The following is a 20,196-nucleotide window of genomic DNA, read 5'->3' as shown; positions in this document are numbered from 1 at the left end:
ATTCACCCTTCACAACTTTTAATTTTCAGGTTACACAACCTGAGGAAAATTTTAAATTAAAGGACGAAAAACTTTTAAGTATTTATATGAAATTTCAGAGGATTCACAGGATTTTTTGAGTTGTTTTTTCAAAAAATTTAAAAGTATGCAACAACACACCTTAAAAGGTTAAACAAAGATTGGGGTATCATATAGTCGGGACACTCAACTAAAGCCATCCTTTCTTTTTTTTAGTTTTACTTTAGCCTTTGATTTGTCTTTTGGTTTAAATAATCTTAATATTATTATTTGAGGTTCATTATAATTTTATCACTAGACTGACAAAATAAATTCTTTTTTATATGGTATTTGAGCCATCTTGCAGTGTACCTTTTTTCAAACTTCACTAAAGTTAAGCAAACAACGAGAATTTTTCGAATTCATTTCTGTTCGACTAAGCCCATATAAGATCTTAAACTTGTTTTTCCACAAAACTCGCCTCAATTCTTGTTACTTTTCATACCCTTCTCATTCTCAATCCAAACTGCCACATCACTTCACTCTATCCAACGTCACTAATCCCATTTTTCACACCCCCAGAGCCTGGTTCCGACTAAACTCTTTCCATTTCGTGTTAGAGAAACATATTTCGAGGGCTGCCTCGCACCGTCCTCGGTGGGGCAGGCGTTGAAAATCTGCCCAATTCGTTTGCTTTGATTACGAGCTTGTTGCTGTTGATGCCAGGAGCTGCTAGAGACCCGTGACCAGGGCCCAAGTCCGCACCATGGCCAGAAAACACCTCCGAAGCCACAGACCTCAACTACCGAACTGGTCAGCATTTAGCCAACTATTTTTTCACACTCCCCGACACCAGGGCCTGGGCCCTCCCACCGGATAGTACTCGGTGTACAGTCGCATATATCTGCTCTTTTGCGAGTGTTGCTCCTTTTTTGCCAGTCACTTTTAAATTAAGCAATTTGAAATGTTGACTAGGGAATCTTTCCATTGCTTCGCTTCCAGTCCAGACCGCAAAATGTTGGCCCACAACTTGTGTAGAGTGTCACGGGCTGTAATCGGTCGTTGTAGGTAGCTGTAACTTGGTTAGGAACAGCAGAACCACTGGCAATAGCCGTAAAGATAGCGTAACCGACATACGGAAGACAGGGGACAGGACGCAGGAGGAGAAGGAGTATGAATCGTGTCGAAGGATGAGTCGATGGCCAACTAACTACAATTTTTTGATTGCCCGTGTTTTGTAAGCGCGCTGGCCATTTGCTTCGCCATCCCCACACCCATTCCCTGGGAAGGTCCTTGTTGCGGAGGAGAGCTTTGGCCAGCTCAGCGCTGGCCCAACCATTTTAATTTCACTTTACGGTTTCCAAACACGAAATCCTTTTTGCCACTAGGTGTGTAGCCGGGACTCGTTTTTTATTGCCCAGCTCGCCCGCTCACTCCGAGCGCTCCCTTCCTGGTGGAAGGCATGTTTGCTTGGTCCCCTGTTTGTGGGGTATTAAAAAGTGAAATGGTAGAGTCCGAACCCGAAAGGGACATAGAAGGATGCAAGTCATATATGTGTATAGAAGAGCAGGGATGAGTGGGGGATTGGGGGAGCGGAATACGAGAGATCTCGGATTTGAACTGACATTGGGCGGCATGACTGAGATTCACCAAGATTGGTCTCGCCCCGAGTCTAGGATAGGGTCGATTAGATACAGCCTGGGTTACGCTACGGTTACCTAAGTCGAACTAACCTGGTTACGATAGCCTCTGAGGTAATTGAAAAGATTCATCCAGTCCTCAAAAATAGCTCCTTAATGCTTTTAGACATTTTTAATGACCTCTTTGGGAGATTATCCAAACTCATGATAATTATTGACTCTTTAAAGCATTTATGGCGTTTTTGTTGTTTCGAAAGCACCTTCAAAATGATTTAATCGGTTTGCGTTTGTGCCGTTTATGTTTATTGAGAATTAAATAGGCAATCACATACATCCTCCCGGAACAACAGCCAGGAGAAGTCCCATATGAAAGAAACGCCCCAGGCAGCAGAAAGGCAAATAAAATAAATAAACTCCGAAGGCAATCTCAATTGAAAGCGACAATATTGTTTTTAATGATTTTCATAGCCCAGACACAGAGCGCTGGAATCTTGCGGGGGCGGAAAATCTTTTTATTTGGCTTTTTGGCTGCCGAAGGGAGCAGAGCCGGCAAAAAGCGAGGAAAACAAGCGGCAGGGAAAGAAAACAACACAAAGCATATGCGTGGGTGGTGTGGAGTGGGTTTGTAGCCCAGCCAGCTACAGACCTACAAAGGCCATGGAAAATCAACAAGGAAAAGGGAATTTTAAGATGGGGAAGTGGTCTCGGATATTTTCCGGATTGCGTGCAATGGAAATCTTTTGAGCAAACGCCAGCTTGGGATAACAATGCAGTGTTCGTGGCCATTTTGTGCATTAGGTAATTAGATTGTATTCATCCCAAGTAAATATTGAAAGTTTCAATCCCAAAGGATAAAAGAAAAATATATGATCACTCCTTCAATTGAAAGTTTAAGTTTTGTTAATTGAACAACTCATGTCTGATATCTTGTCGATCGTTATGAGTTTACAATTATTTAGTGGGCTCTGAGAACTGGCCAAATCAGGGCGGAGTCATCGTCGGACTGAGCTAGTGACCACAGCAAAGTTTGCGGGGTAAACAAGAAGTCAAAGACTGGTGATTGAGCAGTTCAAAGTTTCTTGGCCAAAGTTGCGCTTAAGAAATCAAAGTAACTTTGCTCACTATTGGAAACTGCCCTTCCCCTTCCAATCGCCGGGGGCTGTATATCTTTATGTGTACTTTTTTCATCAACTGCTATACTACAGTTATTGGAAACTTTTACTGAACCGGGAAACTTGCCAGTTGAACAGAAATAAACAACAAACAACTGACCAGCTGCCTGCGACTAGGACTAGTTAATACACTAAGTTGAAAGTAAGTTGAGCCTGGTATATCGAAATTTGAGGCATGCAGGATAGCTTTTCCTTGGCAAACTTTAGAAAAATAACTATACAAAAATCATTTAATTGATAGAATTCTAAGAGGATGCTACAACTTTTTGGTAACAAATTCCTTCCATCTTTAAAGAAGCCAGTTCTCCGCTTTAATTGTATTTACTATTTTCAACAGAGAGTGACCCTTTGTACCAAAATGTATACACAAATTTAGTGGAGTTATCCATAATCCCTCAGTATCAGAGTATCCAAAAGCTTCCATCGATGGACTCTTTGGGGCCTCCAGTGCGGCCAAGGGACAATGGCCAAATCATGCATATTATTTATACCCGACCGGGAGAACAACCACACCGCCAACAAACTGCAGTTCACAACAACGAATATGTGTTGATGAGCTTGACTTTGTCGAACCAAGGGGCACCAAGGAGGCCAACTGGGCCAGCCGGCAGTGCCACTGGTTTAATTAAAAAACTTTCGTTGTTGACTTTATTAGTCCTCTCCGCCAGGGGACTAGGAGCGAGTCTCCCGTTTCGATGACTTCCTGGACTTGATCGCTCGGAGCGGCTTGAAGCCGGTGTGCGGCCCAATGAGTAGCTTGCTCTTCTGCACCGTGTACGCCAGGGTATCCACACTCTGGTGCCACTCGTCGGAGGCGAAGAAGAGGAACCCGGCGCGCTCCGCCTTGTGGTAGGCAGCAATAGGGCCACGGGTCCCGAACTCGTAAAAGAGCGGCCTGGGGCGGTCATTGTCGATTACGGACAGGATGGGAGAGAAGATGCGCCAGATCTCGCACTGCTCGTCGGTGCGCATGAAGAGCGACTGGTTGCCGGAGAAGACGTCAAGCAGCAGGCTGGCAAGGCTGGTCGGAACACGGGGTCCTCGATCGTCGACCCGCAGGTTCAGCTCCGTCTCCCGCAAGCAAAGATCTTCGCCGGGCCGCTTGAGTCGCATCCGCATGAAGACCTCCTCGAAGGGGTGCAGGCGCAGTACCAGCTCGTTGCGCACATCTGAGCTATCACTGTGGAAGGAGTCACAGTCGGCGGCCTTGTACTGAACCCTCACCTCAACCTTTGTGTCGTTAAGGGCCCGGCCGGCTCGCAGGATGAACGGCACTCCCGCCCAGCGCCGCGTCTTCATCTGCAGCACAACCATGGCAAAGGTGGGTGTGAAGGAGTCCTTGGGGACGTATGAGTGCTCCGTGTAGCCGCACTTGTCCGGGTCCGTCTCAACTCCGTTATTCTTGTACTGGGCTATGATCACATCGCCCATATTGGGTGTCAGGATGTCGCGCAGAACCTTCAGGCGCTCGATGCGCAGCTCCTCCGGGTTGTTGGAGTACGGCTGGTCCATCGTCAGCATGGCCATCATCTGCACCATGTGGTTGGTCATTACGTCGCGAATTATGCCGAACTGGTTGAAGTACTCCGCTCGGCTGGCCGGCACCGGGTCCGCACTCTTCACCGTTATCATCACGGCCGCCACGTGGCGGTTGTTGAGGGTCTCGCCCCACAAGTGGTTGGAGTAGCGCAGGGCGAGGAAGTTCTGCAATACCTGCTTGCTCATCAGTTGGTCCATCAGAAATATCTGCGACTCCTTGTAACAGTTGCACAGCGACGACTGGAACGACCGAAAAGTCACGTCGTCCCGGGCGAAGGGCTTCTCCACAACGATCCGGTTCCAGCCCGTGGTAGAGCTGCACTTCCGGCTGGTGTTGAGGGTCACCTGGTCGAAGACGGCGAGCGGCACGGCCAAGTAGAAGATCCGGTTCGCCACGGTCTGATTGTGCTTCACCTCGTGGGTGGCCATCAGCGAGACCAGGCACTCGTAGCACTCGGGTTTGTCATACTCCCCCTGAACGCAGTGCACGTTCATCCAGAAGCTGTTGTACTTCGCGGGGTCGCGGTTCTTGTCCAGGTTCATATACGGAATCACCTGCAGCCGGTACGACTTCGTCTGCAGAGGCGTCCTGCAAAACGTATATATTCGGGTACCCTGCGGCAGCCGGTTGTCCCGGTAAAGACTCCAGAGCACCGGAAAAATGTTCTGCTTGGCCAGTTTCCCGGAGGCCCCGAAGACCACAATGGAATAGGCGGTCTCATTGTTGAGATCGATGGGTAACATTTCATAGGATTTTATTCAATTTTGACAGCTAAACCCAGAAAGGAGAATAAATTTTTGGCTGAAAGAAAGCTCTACGAAAAAGGGACTAGTCGGAGGGAAGAATTTAACTGATTATCCAATACATTTTGAATCGTCTGAAATATGTATGTATAATTTGGTAAAATGATACATTGGAATTTGCAATAAAATAATTAAATATATAACATACACTCGATTGCGAATTAGTGTAATAAGGTTGGATTAATAAAACATATCGAATTATACATTAGTGGGGTTCGAAACTCTTTTTGTGAAGCTCCCAAAAATGTATAAATTATAATTTTATTATAATACATTACATAACTCTCTGTGTAACTTACCTCTTCTCAAGTGTAAACAGATATTTAAAATTACACATATTATTTTAGGCAAGCCTTTAAACTTTTGGAGTACTAGAGCACCTTATAGATTGCTTTTCAGGAAATTTTTCTAAAAAGGGTCAACATGGGCAATGCTTTTAAAGAATTCTACATAAAATATATCCTTTTAAAGGGTATATTACATTCTTAGAACGACCCTTTGAAGTGGGCATCTTTGGTATGTGTTTTTATTTATTCCAGAGAGCTTTAGCTCTGCCAAATAAAATGGTTTTCGCTAAGGCAGTGATGCTTAAAGGCAGAGCCCGGCGGGAGGCAGAACGGATGCCTGACCAGGGAAGCAGCTTGGAACCAAAGATGCCGGCAAGAGAATCCTCGAGTTTCACACGAATTTCTAGCCGGGATGCTGTTGCATCCGTTTGCCCGGCAATTCAAATTCAATCATTACAAATTCCCTGAGCCACCTTTGAGTGCCAGCAAGGAGCGAAATCCTTTGGCTCCTGGGATTCAAGGCACTCCCACCTCCTTTACACATGCGAAGACAGCTAATAGTCAGACGCTCCGATTGCAATTGCATTTCTCCGCCACCCTTGATGCTTCTCTTTCGGGTCATCATTAAATTTCGTGTGTGGAAAGTGCATTCGAAAAGAAGAAATTCCTCCATTAAGCCATCAGAGAGGGGGCCCAAGACACAATCAAAAGAACGAGACCAAAGACGACAGCCCCATTCCCTGCTTAGGTGGAACACTATTCCCCATCTTTATTAGCCTTTAAGGTCATTAGCCAGGATACTTTTAGGCCGGAGCCGCCGTGGTTGCCGGATCTGCCGCCGCCGACGCCGTTGTATCTCCTGCTGCTGTACTGGCAGCAGCCGTTGTCTTTCCAGCGGGCTTGCCGGGCTTAAGGCACTTTTTCGCCTTGGCATTCCATTTCTGAGGTGGCTTACACTTTCCGGGTGCGGCTTCAACTGAAAAACTGCAAACGAGCAGCAATATAGTGACGATGCACAAGCTCAGCAAGAAGATCTTCATAGCTGTAAGGATTCGGGAATAATAAGCTTAATAATAACACGTAAAATTCTTTATATTACACTCGTAAAGTGTAGCCAATGAAGTTAAGCTAGTGACATTTCACGGTACTTATTGATCTTATTTATGGTAATGCATGATTATAAATTTTTATTTTATATTTTTTATTCAGGCTTAGAAGATAAATGGAATTTTCAGATTTTAAATAGTGTGTCCAAAATTTTATTAAATATTTCTCTGTAATATCAACTAAGCTGAAGATAGCACTATTTAGTTCCACCTATTAGAGATCATTGTCGATTTTATCGACTAGGTGATACCCAGTTCATTGCTGGCGTTTAGAATAATATACATACATTAAATAAGAAAATTATACAATATGGAAGATTAATTAAGAAATTCCTACACCATGAAACCTTTTTTTGTGACTAACGAAGTAAGTTTTTACGATTTTTTTAGCAATAGGTTTATCAATTGAACTATCCATATTATATCTAAACAATGTCGTTTTCACTTTCATTGATATCCCATCCCATTGTCCAGCTACGTGACTGCGAAACTCGTTTTCATCGAAGCACAGATTAGTCGCCAGGAGACGGAAGCAAAGTCCTTCCTACTCTGAACTTCATGTGTCTGCTGTTGCCACTGGCTTTGCTAATTGGCTTTGTTTGCGAACAAACCCTAAGCACCCTTGACACAAAAACGTCTTACGAATGTTAGCTGGGATACATCCGTTCTAGCCATTCCAGGCACACCTGGCGTATACTTGTTATTCTGCCATAATCATGAAGGAGCATTGGTCAAGAAAGCTTGTATTTACAACTAATTGAGGTCGAAGTCTTGCATTTGCATAAGCCTAGTCCTCAATGGACAGATATCCCCTGGATAGATTCCATTTTGTGTGTGCTGAACCTGATGATTAATTGGCCATAGTCGTATTAGGAATAATCGGAAAGTAAATCAACTTAAATGCGTGACGATGAATGAGTGAGGTTATTAAGAGCATTGTTGGGTAGTAAACAGCATGTGGGACTAAAAAATCCTAAAATATTTAAAGGTTATTGTATTGTCATTTGTATAATTCATCTGGGGAAATGATCGGCCAAAATATTTGTGTTTCAGCATACTAAGCATTCCCTTGCTTATTGTAATGTATGGTGGGGAGTAGCTCAAACAGCTGAATTATTTTGATTATGAATCACACGGCCTTATTTCGATCCATTCAGTATCCCACAAAACTCATTTCTACCCTCATTTCTTATTGGCTTCAGCGGGGGTCGTCGCCTAGGCGCCTCTTGAAAGTCAATTTCAATCAGCAAACAATGGAATTTTCTAGGCCAGAACATAAACACAAACACAAAAGTGGTCAATGAGCCCGAAATGGGAAGAGCACCGGATGGATGACCTAGGCAAACTAGCTAGGACTGGGCTAAGATGGGGCAGGAAGCCGAAAGAAGGAGCAGCCGAGGCCGGAACTTTGCCAACGATTTATGCACAGACTAAGCATTTTAAACACATGCATAAATCACAAACACACAGGAACTGAGGAAGTAGAATGAAATATTTGGCAAACAGTTGCTTAAAGCCAAAGTTTTAAGTGACCATGAACAGGTCGGGAGCGGATCTAGGCTGGGAGGTCCCTCTACTGCTCCGATGATGTGTGACAGTTTGTGTCAAATTGAAAATGCAGGGCGCAGGGTAGGGGGCACAGGGCGAAAGTCAAGACGACGGACTTGGACACACCATTAAGCTCATAATTGCCACATGGAGATACGGGATGGATTGGGGAACCCGGGATATGTGCCATCTGCTACGAGTTTATTGTGGTTTATTTGCTTTCATTTACTTTCACTTGGCTCACATAAAATTTAATTAAATTGTTTTATTGCATCGAGGCCAAATGGAATTCCTTTGGCCAACTGCCATCAAATTCAGCATCTCCGCCCCAAACGAGACGCACAAAGAAGCCAAAAGAAAGAAATCCCTGTTCGCATAATTAAAGGGCGCCGCCACTGGGAGGTCAACATTTTTGTGGCCAATCTTTTATGAGATTCCGCAGCCACGAAAGCGGATTCCGTTGCTTCCACTTATCAAGAGAAGCAGGATTTGTTTGCATCGGAATCCCGCCATTTGTTTGTCACTCAATCGCGCCCCGGGCTCTCGAGGTTTAAGAGATCCCATTAAAAGCGGTTTTCGGGTCTGAGGCTGATACTATTGACAAGTAAAACATGCCATGCCTGTTTAAAAATGTATGTCTGTAGGAGGTAAATTTAAAAAATAATTTCCACGAAAGCCATCAGGACTGTTAAAGTAATTAATTTCTTGGATAATTTAAAATTCCGACCCGCAGGTTGGCAGTTGACAGCTGACCTTTTAATAGACAGTTGACCTTTGTGCGTCCAGAGTCCTTTGTACGTCCAGAGTTCGGGCCAGTTAAGTTTCCGGGGAAAATTGTTGGGAAAGGTTAGTAAGCAGTGCCCCACTTAGAGTCGAAAAATCAATAAATAACAGAACATTGATTGTTGTGGCATAACGAGCCCAACGGGTTACTTTTGAAGCTGGTAAGCGGAAGGAGTTAAATAATGGAATAGCCCAACAGTTCGGTTTGCCATCATGACTTTGGCCCATTATCCCTCGGGCGGAGAAAGTTACGGGCCGAGAGCTGCTGACAGGCAGTTGTGTGGCACACTTATAGGCGCAAAGCACACAACGGCATACAACAAAGGGGCAAAGTGAAAGAAACTCATTGGCATATCTACATATTTCTGGTTCAATGCATTGCCAGAACCCTCGCAGGCTAACAGCGAGGCAGCCCAAAACACAAAACAGCAAACAAGCAGGCAACCAACTCTGCGGCGATTATGCAGTGAAAAAGAGCATCCTGGAGGGTAAATGGGACAAAAGGATACAGGGAATCGCATGGGGGATGTGGGCTGGGTGGGCTCCGCAGGGCTGGCACACCGAAAGTATTCGAAAGATGCCAATTCATTTGTACCATAAACAAACAACAAACACAATCGGGACCCAGCAACAATAAAACAGACACAAGATACCGAATACATGCATTCGGATGAGGCCGGGGATAAAGAATGCATATGCATACTCGTATAAACGCTGTGCATTGGCCAACTATCGATCCGCTCCATTGTAATTTGCTACTTTTCCATTTTCTATTTTTTCATCTCGAAAATAAATCATATTCGTGGGGATGGGTGGTTGAAGTACAAAGCCACATAAATTATTCATGGCCGTAGGATGAAATTAAGGAAAATGTTTAAATCAATTGAGGACAATAATTGAGTTTTCCATGGAATGCGGCAAAGGATTATTTTATTTGTCCTTTGAGATACCTTACTTATTAAAATATGAAAAGTAATTGCTTTCGAAGTAAGGTGGGGGAGTAAGGTGACCCAGATTGGAGGACATGAGAGAGTAAATCAGGACTTAGATAAAAGGATTTAAACTTTTAAGCAAAATGCAATAGGATGGGATTACTTTTCCCCTCAGAAGCCCAATTTTCGAGTCAAGTTTTCGAATAGCAGTGGGACCAGGACTCTCCATGACATATGCTTTTTGTCACTGTTGCCGATGTATATGCGTGTGTAAGATAATTTGATGTGGCATGCAACTGCTGAAACTTTAATTGACAGCGACCAAGGGAGGCCAGAGCCACAACACTGGGACTTGGACTACATCCGGCTGGTCAAATGGGAAAAACAAGGTGGCAGCTCACATTAGCCGGGCAGAACTTTTCATCTTTTCAGGCCAACTCTCCAGGATAATTGAGTTTTCAGAAGCACCAAGGCAATAATTTGAGCAGCAGCCTCAACAAACAATTATTGTTGTAACCTAGAGGCAAATAAAATGGAACATTCTGACAACAACAACACACATCTGACTGCAGGTCCTGCAGCCATGAGTGTCTGATGTGAATTGTCACTTTTGCAGCTTACTCTGATATAAGAGGTTTTTATCACCCAAGCCCAATAAATTTCAAGAACGAAAGATGAAAATCGCACAAAAACAAAGGCAAATCTGGAGTTTTTGTGCAGAAATGTTTCTTTTGAACAAGAAATAGGGCTGGCCGACTAGGGCTACTAAGTTGCAACACAATAATTTATGGAAATGATTACTGGAACTTTTGGCTTTGTTGAAATCAAATTCAACTGCCTAAACTTTTACAAAATATGAATATATGAATACTACAAAATAATTAAAACTGGAGGGTTCTATAAAAATATGAAAACTTTGTTATAAAACAATGGGCAAAATAGCTTGTTCATCTGAATGTTTAGAAATATATAACAAATTATTTTAAATAATGGGAAAACAAGCATGGATGAACCCAAAAACTAAAAAAAATAAAAGACTTAAGGTAACTTTGTTCTTTTTGGTCTAAATAGACCAATATTTATTGTGGGAATATAAAAAATCATACGAGCTTCTTATTTTGATCGTTTACTGGTATTTTATTATTTTAACAATTATTATTTTTTTAATATCAAAATAGCATCTTTAAAGTGGCGGATCAGCTTGGCCTCGTCGCGAAAAATGTTGTTCTAAGATTTCCAAGTAAACAAATTTTAATACTTTAGAGAAAAATCTATATATATAAAAGAACAACGTGTTTTATGTTACACATCTTATAAATCAAGAACGGAAGAACAGATTTGAGTGAAAATTGGTAGGGAGGTAGCTTAGAGCCAGGAGAAGGACATAGGATACTTTTTGTCCCGTTCGACAGCGTTCCTCCCTTTCCTCCCTGGCCCATACTTTTTTATTTAGGCAGACAGCTAAGAAGAAAATGTCAAATCAGTTACAAACGAAGTCAAATTCATAGTCAGGCTCTCAAATTTAACAACGAACCAAAAAGATTGTGTTGCGCTGAAATCAATATTAAAACTATTTCTATTAAATAAATAATTAACAAGTGGATTGAAGTGAAGTGAAGTTTAATTAATAATGCCGCGACCAAGACGGTCGAATCTTTCCCGACGAAGCCGTAATGCAAGAACAATACAAAATATTGCATATGAAAGGACTGAAGAAGAACGAGAAATTGCACGTGAACAGCGCCGCAATAGTATGGCTCGACTTCGTGCTTCTCAAATAGATTTCAATTTGCGACGCAGATATTTAGCTGATTTGAATCGAGCTGCGTTTCGATACGATTGCAGCAATGATTACAGCTTGCATCCTAGCGTTTGCATTGGGCAAATGGACGTTGTTTGCGAGTATTGTGGTGCATTAAAGTTTTCCGGAGAAACGCCTGGATTATGCTGCGTTAATGGTAAAGTGAAATTGCCAGTGTTGACTCCGCCACAAGAGCCATTGTATTCATTGCTTTGCGGCGAAACACAAGAATCACGCCACTTTCTTGCAAATACTCGAAAATACAATAGTTGTTTCCAAATGACGTCATTTGGGGCAGACATTATCGAAGAAGGAGGTTTTAATCCGACATTTAAGGTATTTATTTTTGTACTTACATAGAATGTAGTTAAAGAATCTGGTTTTTATTTTGTAGATAGAATCGAGCGGTTTAATATCATTTCCAAATAATTTCTGTAATTTTGTCTCATCAAAAGACGAACTTATCAACAATGTATTTCCAAATATTATTTCTAACTACAAAAATAATGAATGGTTGAGTGAGCGAGCAATTTTAGCGGCTAAGAATAAAGATGTAGATGACCTGAACTACATAATTCAAAATAAGATCATTGGAACAATGCATTCATTCAAATCTATTGACTGCGTCACAAATGAAGATGAAGCCACCAACTATCCAATTGAATTTTTAAACTCTTTGGACGTGCCTGGCTTACCACCGCACAATTTACGCCTAAAGGTTGGCTCCGTAGTAATCATGCTTCGAAACATAAACCAACGAAAACTGTGCAACGGTACGCGTTTGGTGGTTAGTAAATTGATGAACAATGTAATTTACGCTACGATAATGATAGGAAAATTCAAAGGTGAGGAAGTTCTCATTCCGAGGATCCCGATGATCCCAACCGATATGCCGTTTGAATTTAAAAGACTTCAATTTCCGATACGTCTTGCATTTGCCATGACAATCAACAAATCACAAGGCCAATCCTTAAAAGTTTGTGGTTTAAATCTAGAACATTCATGTTTTTCCCATGGTCAATTATACGTGGCATGTTCTCGGGTCGGAAGACCATCTGCGTTGTTTGTTTTTGCGCCTGATAATAAAACAAAAAATGTCGTGTATCACAAGGTGCTTAAGTGAAGAGCAACCTATGTACTAAAATACAGAAATAATAATGAATGATTAAGGAGGAGAAACAAAGAATATTGTATACCCACAAGTATTACAGAATTTAATTAATTTGAAAATTATTCTTTTTTGTTTGACTTATTTTTTATGCGTGCAACAACAATATGCCACAGCGAAACGTGGCAGGGTACTGCTAGTAGATAAAATAGTCTTTGACCCTTAATTCAAAGAACTTGGAAAAAAAAACATAAATTTTAAAAACATCACAATGCGGCAAAAAAAATAGGTTAAAAAGGAACACAGAATTTTAACGTCAACTACACGTTTGAAAAGTATTTTTTAATAGATGATAATACACAATTGAGTATCGGCAATGACAAAATCGTAATCTCAAATGATTGAAAATATATTTAATATATCAAGCGCTGTGTGCTTAAATACCATTGAAATTCTAAAAATGGTTAGACATAAATATTGCCTAGTCCCTTAAGTGACTGGAAGCCATGTTGCAGGCTTCAACCATTTTGGCGGCTTCCCAACAGTTTAATGGCGTTCCGCGCTACGAGCAGAATCAACAGTTTGGCAACTAAGAGAGCGGGCCTAAGAGAGCGCTGCACTGCTTTTCCGACGGCGACGAAGGGCGACGCTCCTCGGTTCGGATGGCCGAGTGCCAAGAGCCGACAGCCGAGAGGCGAGTGAAGGCGTCTGAAGGCTTCGCTTCCCGTTAGTTGAACTTAGTTCCGTTAATTCCGTTGAACCGTCGCTGGGTGTGGACGCGAACGTCGGAAGCTGCCGTGGCTCTGACAACGAGGATGACGATAATGATGATGCGGCATTAGCAGCATCGGAGGCATCAGCATCAGCATCAACATCAGCATCAGCACCAGGCGGCAGACGGCAGGCTCCAGGTCGAGAAATTCCCGCAAAAGTTCAAGTGACAATTTCCCAGCCAATAAGAACTTTGCCGACAACGTCAACGCAAATTGAATTCGAATCGATTGTCTCTCGATCTTCATCGATTCATTACGCGCAGGAATAAGAAAGCAACCGCAAACTTTCCAGTGAAAAGTTAGTCCGGCCCTGTTCGTGTGGCAGTGCAAGCGTGAAGAAACCGAAAACTGTTCAAATGAGTTCTCCCAAACCAGAAATAAACCAATTAACCGGACCTGCTCTTGTGCAATAAATAAATTGGCAACAATTATGACTTGCGAGTGCAACTCGGGCATAATCAAATGAAATGTCAAACATAATATTTGTGGCAATCCTCGTTAAAAGCCACCCACTGCGAACATAGTCGTGCAACGTGTAGTGGCAGTAGCACAAAGAGGTCAAAGAAAGTCAAGAAACTCGTCGCAAACATTTCTTTGAAGCTCGCAGGTAAGCAATTAACGGCAAAAAAATATTCAAATATTTTATTAGACGAAAAATGTATTTATAAACGCACAATGCTTTCAACTGCTGAGATTCCTCGTTATTTTTATTCACATGCGAGCATGTTTACAATATAATTAAGAATCAATCAAAAATCATCAAAGGAGCACTTCACAGGGGTAACCTAAGCCCAACAGCTCACCTTTCCCCTGCCTGACCTGACCGCACCGTACTGCCTTTGTGTTTTTTTGTCGAATAAAAAGCGCACAAATAACTGGCATAACTAAATCACCTCGTAAGGAAACACACTCGGAAGCCCAAAGAGGAACATGTGTGTAACGGGGGAAAAGGCAAATTTCCCAAGTGCGGCACCGTATTTTATTTGAACACCTTTAATTAATTAAACGGCACAGCTCCCCAAGTGCGGGCCACCTAAAAACTTCTTGGGCCAAGGCTGTTCATTCAGGTGGCGGCCGCGGCGTTGGGGCGAGTGTTTCTCGGGGGCCGCGATTCGTCTTTCAGCAACATGAATATTCTTTCACTTCATGTTGTGGCTTTCAGGAAACAGTCCTAGTCCGGGCACAGTCGGAGTGAAAGTCCCAGATACACGCCCTTGGGGCAGGCACCCCGGCGACTGTCCCAGTGCGTGCCGCATTTATACCAATTTGAAAAGCGCGGCTTTCTTTCGCGCCAACCGCATGATTATATATTTATTTGATTTTTCCGGTCTGCGGTCTGCGGTCTGTGGCGGCTCCTTCCCAGAAAGTATTTACATAAAATCTAATCAAAAGGCATGCCACATTATCTGCTCGGACCGCCGTCTCATGAAAATTTCAATAAGACTTTGACACAGACGCAAATCCACGTGTACGCTCGTATGTTTGCGTAAACGTATAACCCATACGAACAACATGCGGATATATACCCATATATATTTATAAAAGTATGTGTATGAGCTGCACTTAACTTACAGCCCGACATCGGGTCGGAGGCCAACGTTTAGTCAACGACGGTTTGCGGCTCGATGAACTCTAAAAGCATTTTTAATAATTCACAAGTTGGTGTTTTGTTGCTTGTCTGTCACAGCGGCCGACAACTCTTTAAGCTTTTGTTTCAATGTGTTTTTACGCTTACATATTTATTAGGTTGTCCTGGGTCTGTTGATTAAGCGACTCTTTAATAACTGAGCAAGCCAAACACCCAAAAAAGTACAAAATCGATGAGACTGCAATTCCATCCGACTCTATTCTGCTCCGCTAGAATGGTAAATTTATCTTTAAGGTCCACACCATCATTTATTATCTGGTCCGAGCGATTTCATTTGCATTCGGGGCAAACATTTGCGGTGACATTTTATTTACCTTTGACAGAGATTTAATAAAAAGTACACACAAAACAGAGACACAGACCCAGGGACAGACCTTCGTTGGGGCATCAAAATTAATGCAGTTAAGTCCGCTGGACAATCAATAAAATATTGATATTTTTAATGTTTAATCTTTTCAATTAAACTGACAATGATTTACACTGGCGCCCGAAGATGTTTGCCAACCGAAATTAATGACACGTTGGAGCCCGCCCGGGTTGGCTGCGGAATGGTAAATGATGTTGTCCTATAAATCAATTAAAATGGTAATTGAAAAATAATTAAATATACAAATTAAGTTGCAAGTTGTTCGGGCTCATCTGCATTACGAGTGAAATCATCGGTGATTTAATGAATGAATTTCGTTGTGTACTCTGTGGGGAAATGAAGCGGCTCCCGCTGCGCCCCAGCCGTTCCATCAATAGGTGTTCCAAATAAATCCATGATATTCCTATTTAACATCGCGTATACGCCCCGCGGCCGCAGCTAATCCATTCAATTGTTTGGAAAGTCATCCATAAACTAAACAAGCATTTGTTTCTGGCTTATCGAGTGTTTGCGAGCTACTTACTCGCCCCAGCGACTCGTCGATGGCAGAACATTATTCCCCCCATCACGCATACGCCACGGTGGATATACTGATTCACCAGCTAATTATTTTCCTTCGCGTGGTAGCTCGGCACTCCCAATAACCACAATTAAAATAAATTCAATAGAGCAGGCAATCTACATACAATACCGACCTCCTCGATGCACATCGGCCTTAATGCACTCATTTAATTGAATGGCCCGAACGGGCCGGGGACATCCATCTACCAATCAATCAATCAGCGGGCGTGATGAAAATTATTTTAAGAGCCAAAAACATTCACAGGAAATGAAAGGAGAGTAGAGTAAAATAAAAGTAGGGAAAGTTTGGGCTGCGGTTTGCATAATAATGCGATTCGTCAGGGCTATACCAGAGCTCAGCTCCGGGTTCCGGCTCACTGCTTTTTGGCCAGCAGTACGTGCTCAGGCACTGAGCTCGACTCCTCGGATCCGATCTGTTCGGTTTCGGTGGCTTGGCTTTCTCGACATGCACTCGACCACAATACGGATACAAATTAGCAAGAACCCCTTTCACTCCGAGCCAGCATTGCCGTTTTCCCATTTTATTTCTAATACATGTCGCCCATTCATCGCTTTCCCAAGCCAAAATTCGTTAGGTTCATGTCGTTTGGAAGTCTAATAGGTTGAATATATATGAAAATGGCTGTGCAACTCAAAGCAATATCTTTAAAATTGTATTTTGAGAAAACATAGTAGGGGGTATCAATAGTGAAATCATTTATTCGAGCTGTGCCCTCGACAATTGGTATTTTTGGGCAATGTTGTTTACCAAAAGCCCTTCTCCGTTGCCTCAATATTGACAAAAAGTTTTAATTACAACAAAGCAATTATTAAACATTGACTGTCTCGGTGCTTTTGGAGGAAAAAAAAAGTAAGCCAGTGGCCTTGCATACTTATGAGGGCTAAGAAACGAACTTGCCGCTTATCAGCCGACTGCTATGGTTTGGGCCAAATGGAGCGTGCCGAATTTTAATTGAAAACACAGCCTGACTGACATGCCTTAATCTGGATTCTCCGCCCCCTTGTTTAGCCAAAAATAATGTTTTTCTGCTGGTTTCCTCAATTTGCATAATATGATAATTACGACACACTTTCTAGCGCATAAATCATTCATTAATCACCAGCCTTCGGGCCAGTCCAATTCATGTGCGGGCTCCTCAATTAGTCCCTGAACCTCTCATCCGTTTTAGCCCGTTTTGGACGCTTCTGGCCCTGTCGCCTCAATGCGCACAATTTGCTGCTCTAAGATTTTAATTTCTCGCTTTTAGATTGTGTGAACAAGCGCGCCAGACTGAAGATGATGCATATAACATTCAGTGGAACGAACTAAAGTAGGGCGCTCAGGAAAATGCATTTATTGAAGACGCAAGAAAATGACTCACATTTAAGAGAAATTTTTAAAGCCGACTGTTAGCAAGCTACCGCTGGCCGCTCTTTTCCCGTTGATCGGATTATTTACGCCTCATTGGGGCTGCACAACTTAGCCAATACGCACTGTAGCTGCTGTTTGCTGGACGCGCATAAAAAATTGTTGCCACATCACTCACTCAGCTTGGTCGCGACGACAGCATCTGCTTTTCGCCGCTTTCTTTTGCATTTTCCCCAACGGAAGGGTGGGGATGGGCGTTGAATGGGGATGGGAGTGCAGCGAGGCAGAGTACATGCACCACCGCGGCACTGTCAAGCTGCATTCAAAGGCATCTCATCAGCCGCATCCCTGGCCGCCCCTCTTGCTCATTCTTTGGCTCGCAGAAATACATATTTATTTCGCGCAAAGGAGACAAAAGAAACGGCCTTAAGCTTGTTATAATATCACTGCACCTTTTGATATTGGGTAGCGATTTTTGATTGCCTGGGCAAAGCCTAACAAAAGGAGTCCTTTGTGCACTTATCCGACTTTTAATTACATGCTTCCCAGGACCTATTAACGCGAACCATAAAACCAAAGGCAGACGCATGAAAATTTCGCTAAATTCGCCCAACCATGTGGGCTTTATGTAGGGCTTTTCGGGCCCGGAGGCACCTTAATTTGTTGCAAATATGAGAACGGAAATGAAATTGGAATGTGAATGCAAAAAGCCGACGCTTCCCTGCCCCCATTCTCAATGGCCTTCTGGGGTTCCCCGCCCGCCTCTCCAAGTCTATTCACATTTTCGAGCCTATTCCGAGTCCTAAAACACACGCGGTGTCAGCCAAATTCAAAATAAGCACAGCACCGTTCTTGACTTTTTGGTAGTAGCCGATTCTTCCCAATGTTTAAACTTGTTTTTACTGCATTTTATTTTGAAAAGAAAACAAAAAGTATTTTCTGGCAAACCAATTAAAGCTTTGCCTTTAATAAAAACATTATCAAAATGCCAAGCTTTATTCACCTTTTTCAGACCTTCAGAAGAACAGAAAAAGAGATTCCGGGCGAATATTATACCAGAACGACACAATAATTGCCTTTTTAATGAGTGTTCATTTTTGCTTCTTTGCTAATTGAAAGAAAAAGAAAGGTATTTGAATGTGCGACCGTGGCGACCTCTACAGTTACTAGAAATTAAGTTTGAATTAAATAATATTCTCTTTTGTTTCACTATCATTTGAAGTTTTTTATCTTTCCGGTTACTTTATTGCCAAGCAGTCTGTCGGTTTTTGGAAATTATTATGTGGGCTCGAGTTTGTTTTCGAATTTTAAGGAGCAGTTATGTATTGTTAAGTTAGATTAAATTTTAGAATAGAGAACTTGAGTTAACTTTTTTCATTTCATCCAGACTTAACGATAGTGCATAATTTTACCAAATAAATTAGTGTCATGTACCATTTCCCTCCAATTAAAATTTAAAATAAGTAATTATCACATGAACTTTCATGAAAAACTCTTTAATCTTTGTCAAAAATGCCAAAACGCCCATGTTTAGAGGCAATTAAATCTGATGCTCGTCCTTAAAGCGAGCCACAGCCACAGGATTGACACCTGGATGACATTACTCACCCGCACCAGAAAGACATTAACTGAAATTGCTCTGGTTGCTGTCATCGTTATTTGCACGCTTTTGACACTTTTAATAACCGCAATCCCGCAACGCCGCCCCCGCCAACCGCAGCGCCGTAAACCAAACAAACTCCGCCAGCCATCTGGCTTCCGCCAAGGTGAGGCAGTTGCGCCACCAACGTTGCAACGGCAGATGGGCCACAATGGCTGGCATGCATATTCATCAAGTGGAAAGAAAACAACACGGCACACGCCAGATAGGGACTAGAAGCCAGCTAATTTCCGCAATCAGAGACCCGCTTACCGAGCCAAAGCACATAAACAAAGCGCCTCGGATACACCCAAGCTCCAGCTGCGAAGGGCAAGGAGCAGAGGGTAAGGACAAGGTCAATCCTTTGACAGCCACTGGGTGTCTCAGTGTGAAGGCTTCTGCTTTATCACAGGCCCATGGTTGCCATGGATTTAGGCACTCAGCCAATGAATAGGCCACAAAATACCCGTGGCACTTCAAACTATGGAATGTCATCGTGTAGGAAAGATGGAGAACCGGGCAGATACTCTACAAGATCCTAGTTCATCCTATAAACCAAACATTTTTGTTCAAATTTATAAGTTTTATATATAAAATATCCCTCGGTGACACCCCAACAATTGCTAAAAAGAGCAGCTTGGAAATCAAAATGCTTCGCTGAGAATCTATATAGTCAAGCTTGTTGTTTTTTACGGCTTTGTTCGCAGGATGACAAGCGACACCTCTTTGAGTGGGTTAGACAATGGCCGGCTGACTGGCTGTTTGGCTTTCTGCCATCCTGGCCAATCCTCGGCCAAAACAAGCTGTCACAACCAGCCATCCCGCCCATCGACACTTTTAGTCTGACGTTTAATTGGATTTTGAAAAACAAGACCGAGGCAAGCCCCAGAGACCTGGAATTGGATAGAGGAGCCGCAGAAGCAGGAGCCTGGCAGAACAATAATTATTTACCAGCCATTGAAAAATCATTTCCCTTTCGATTTCCCCCGACCTTCATTTCCAATGGCGCTTTCGCGCTCTGCTCCAGCAAGCGTTTTTCACCGGAAATTGTTGCAATTTATGATTTAATTTATGTTCGTTTTAAATGTCGGCAGCTGGCAGCGCTCCTCGGAGCTTGCTGCC

General features: G+C 42.8%; 3 protein-coding genes and 1 long non-coding RNA gene across 4 annotated transcripts in view; 2 read left to right on the top strand and 2 right to left on the bottom strand.

Annotated features, from left to right (window-relative positions):
* Positions 1-3,021: 3,021 nt before the first annotated feature.
* Positions 3,022-5,300, bottom strand: LOC6506139 (glucose-6-phosphate 1-dehydrogenase). The gene has a single exon (XM_001958440.4). It carries the CDS (start codon positions 5,090-5,092, stop codon positions 3,482-3,484), a length of 1,611 nt encoding a protein of 536 aa, XP_001958476.1. The 5' UTR covers positions 5,093-5,300; the 3' UTR covers positions 3,022-3,481.
* An 875-nt stretch (positions 5,301-6,175) lies between these two features.
* On the bottom strand, positions 6,176-6,512 carry LOC6506137. Its single transcript, XM_001958441.4, has one exon. The coding sequence runs from the start codon at positions 6,477-6,479 to the stop codon at positions 6,243-6,245; it is 237 nt and encodes a 78-aa protein (XP_001958477.1). The 5' UTR covers positions 6,480-6,512; the 3' UTR covers positions 6,176-6,242.
* Positions 6,513-11,892: 5,380 nt separating this feature from the next.
* On the top strand, positions 11,893-12,132 carry LOC123257040. Its single transcript, XR_006506965.1, has 2 exons — positions 11,893-11,945; positions 12,004-12,132. It is a non-coding gene; the product is annotated as an uncharacterized LOC123257040 (long non-coding RNA).
* An 888-nt stretch (positions 12,133-13,020) lies between these two features.
* The window catches only part of LOC6493808 (tyramine/octopamine receptor), a 29,135-nt gene continuing 21,959 nt past the window's right edge, over positions 13,021-20,196 (top strand). Inside the window, exon 1 of the mRNA XM_001958442.4 lies at positions 13,021-14,097. The gene's annotated coding sequence lies outside the window, so the exon portion shown is untranslated. The remainder of the gene's footprint in view (positions 14,098-20,196) is intronic.

This window comes from Drosophila ananassae, chromosome 2R (genome assembly GCF_017639315.1).
Source record: "Drosophila ananassae strain 14024-0371.13 chromosome 2R, ASM1763931v2, whole genome shotgun sequence".
Taxonomy (NCBI): domain Eukaryota; kingdom Metazoa; phylum Arthropoda; class Insecta; order Diptera; family Drosophilidae; genus Drosophila; species Drosophila ananassae.
Note: the sequence above shows the minus strand (reverse complement) of the source record. Positions and strands in the feature narration are given on the sequence as shown.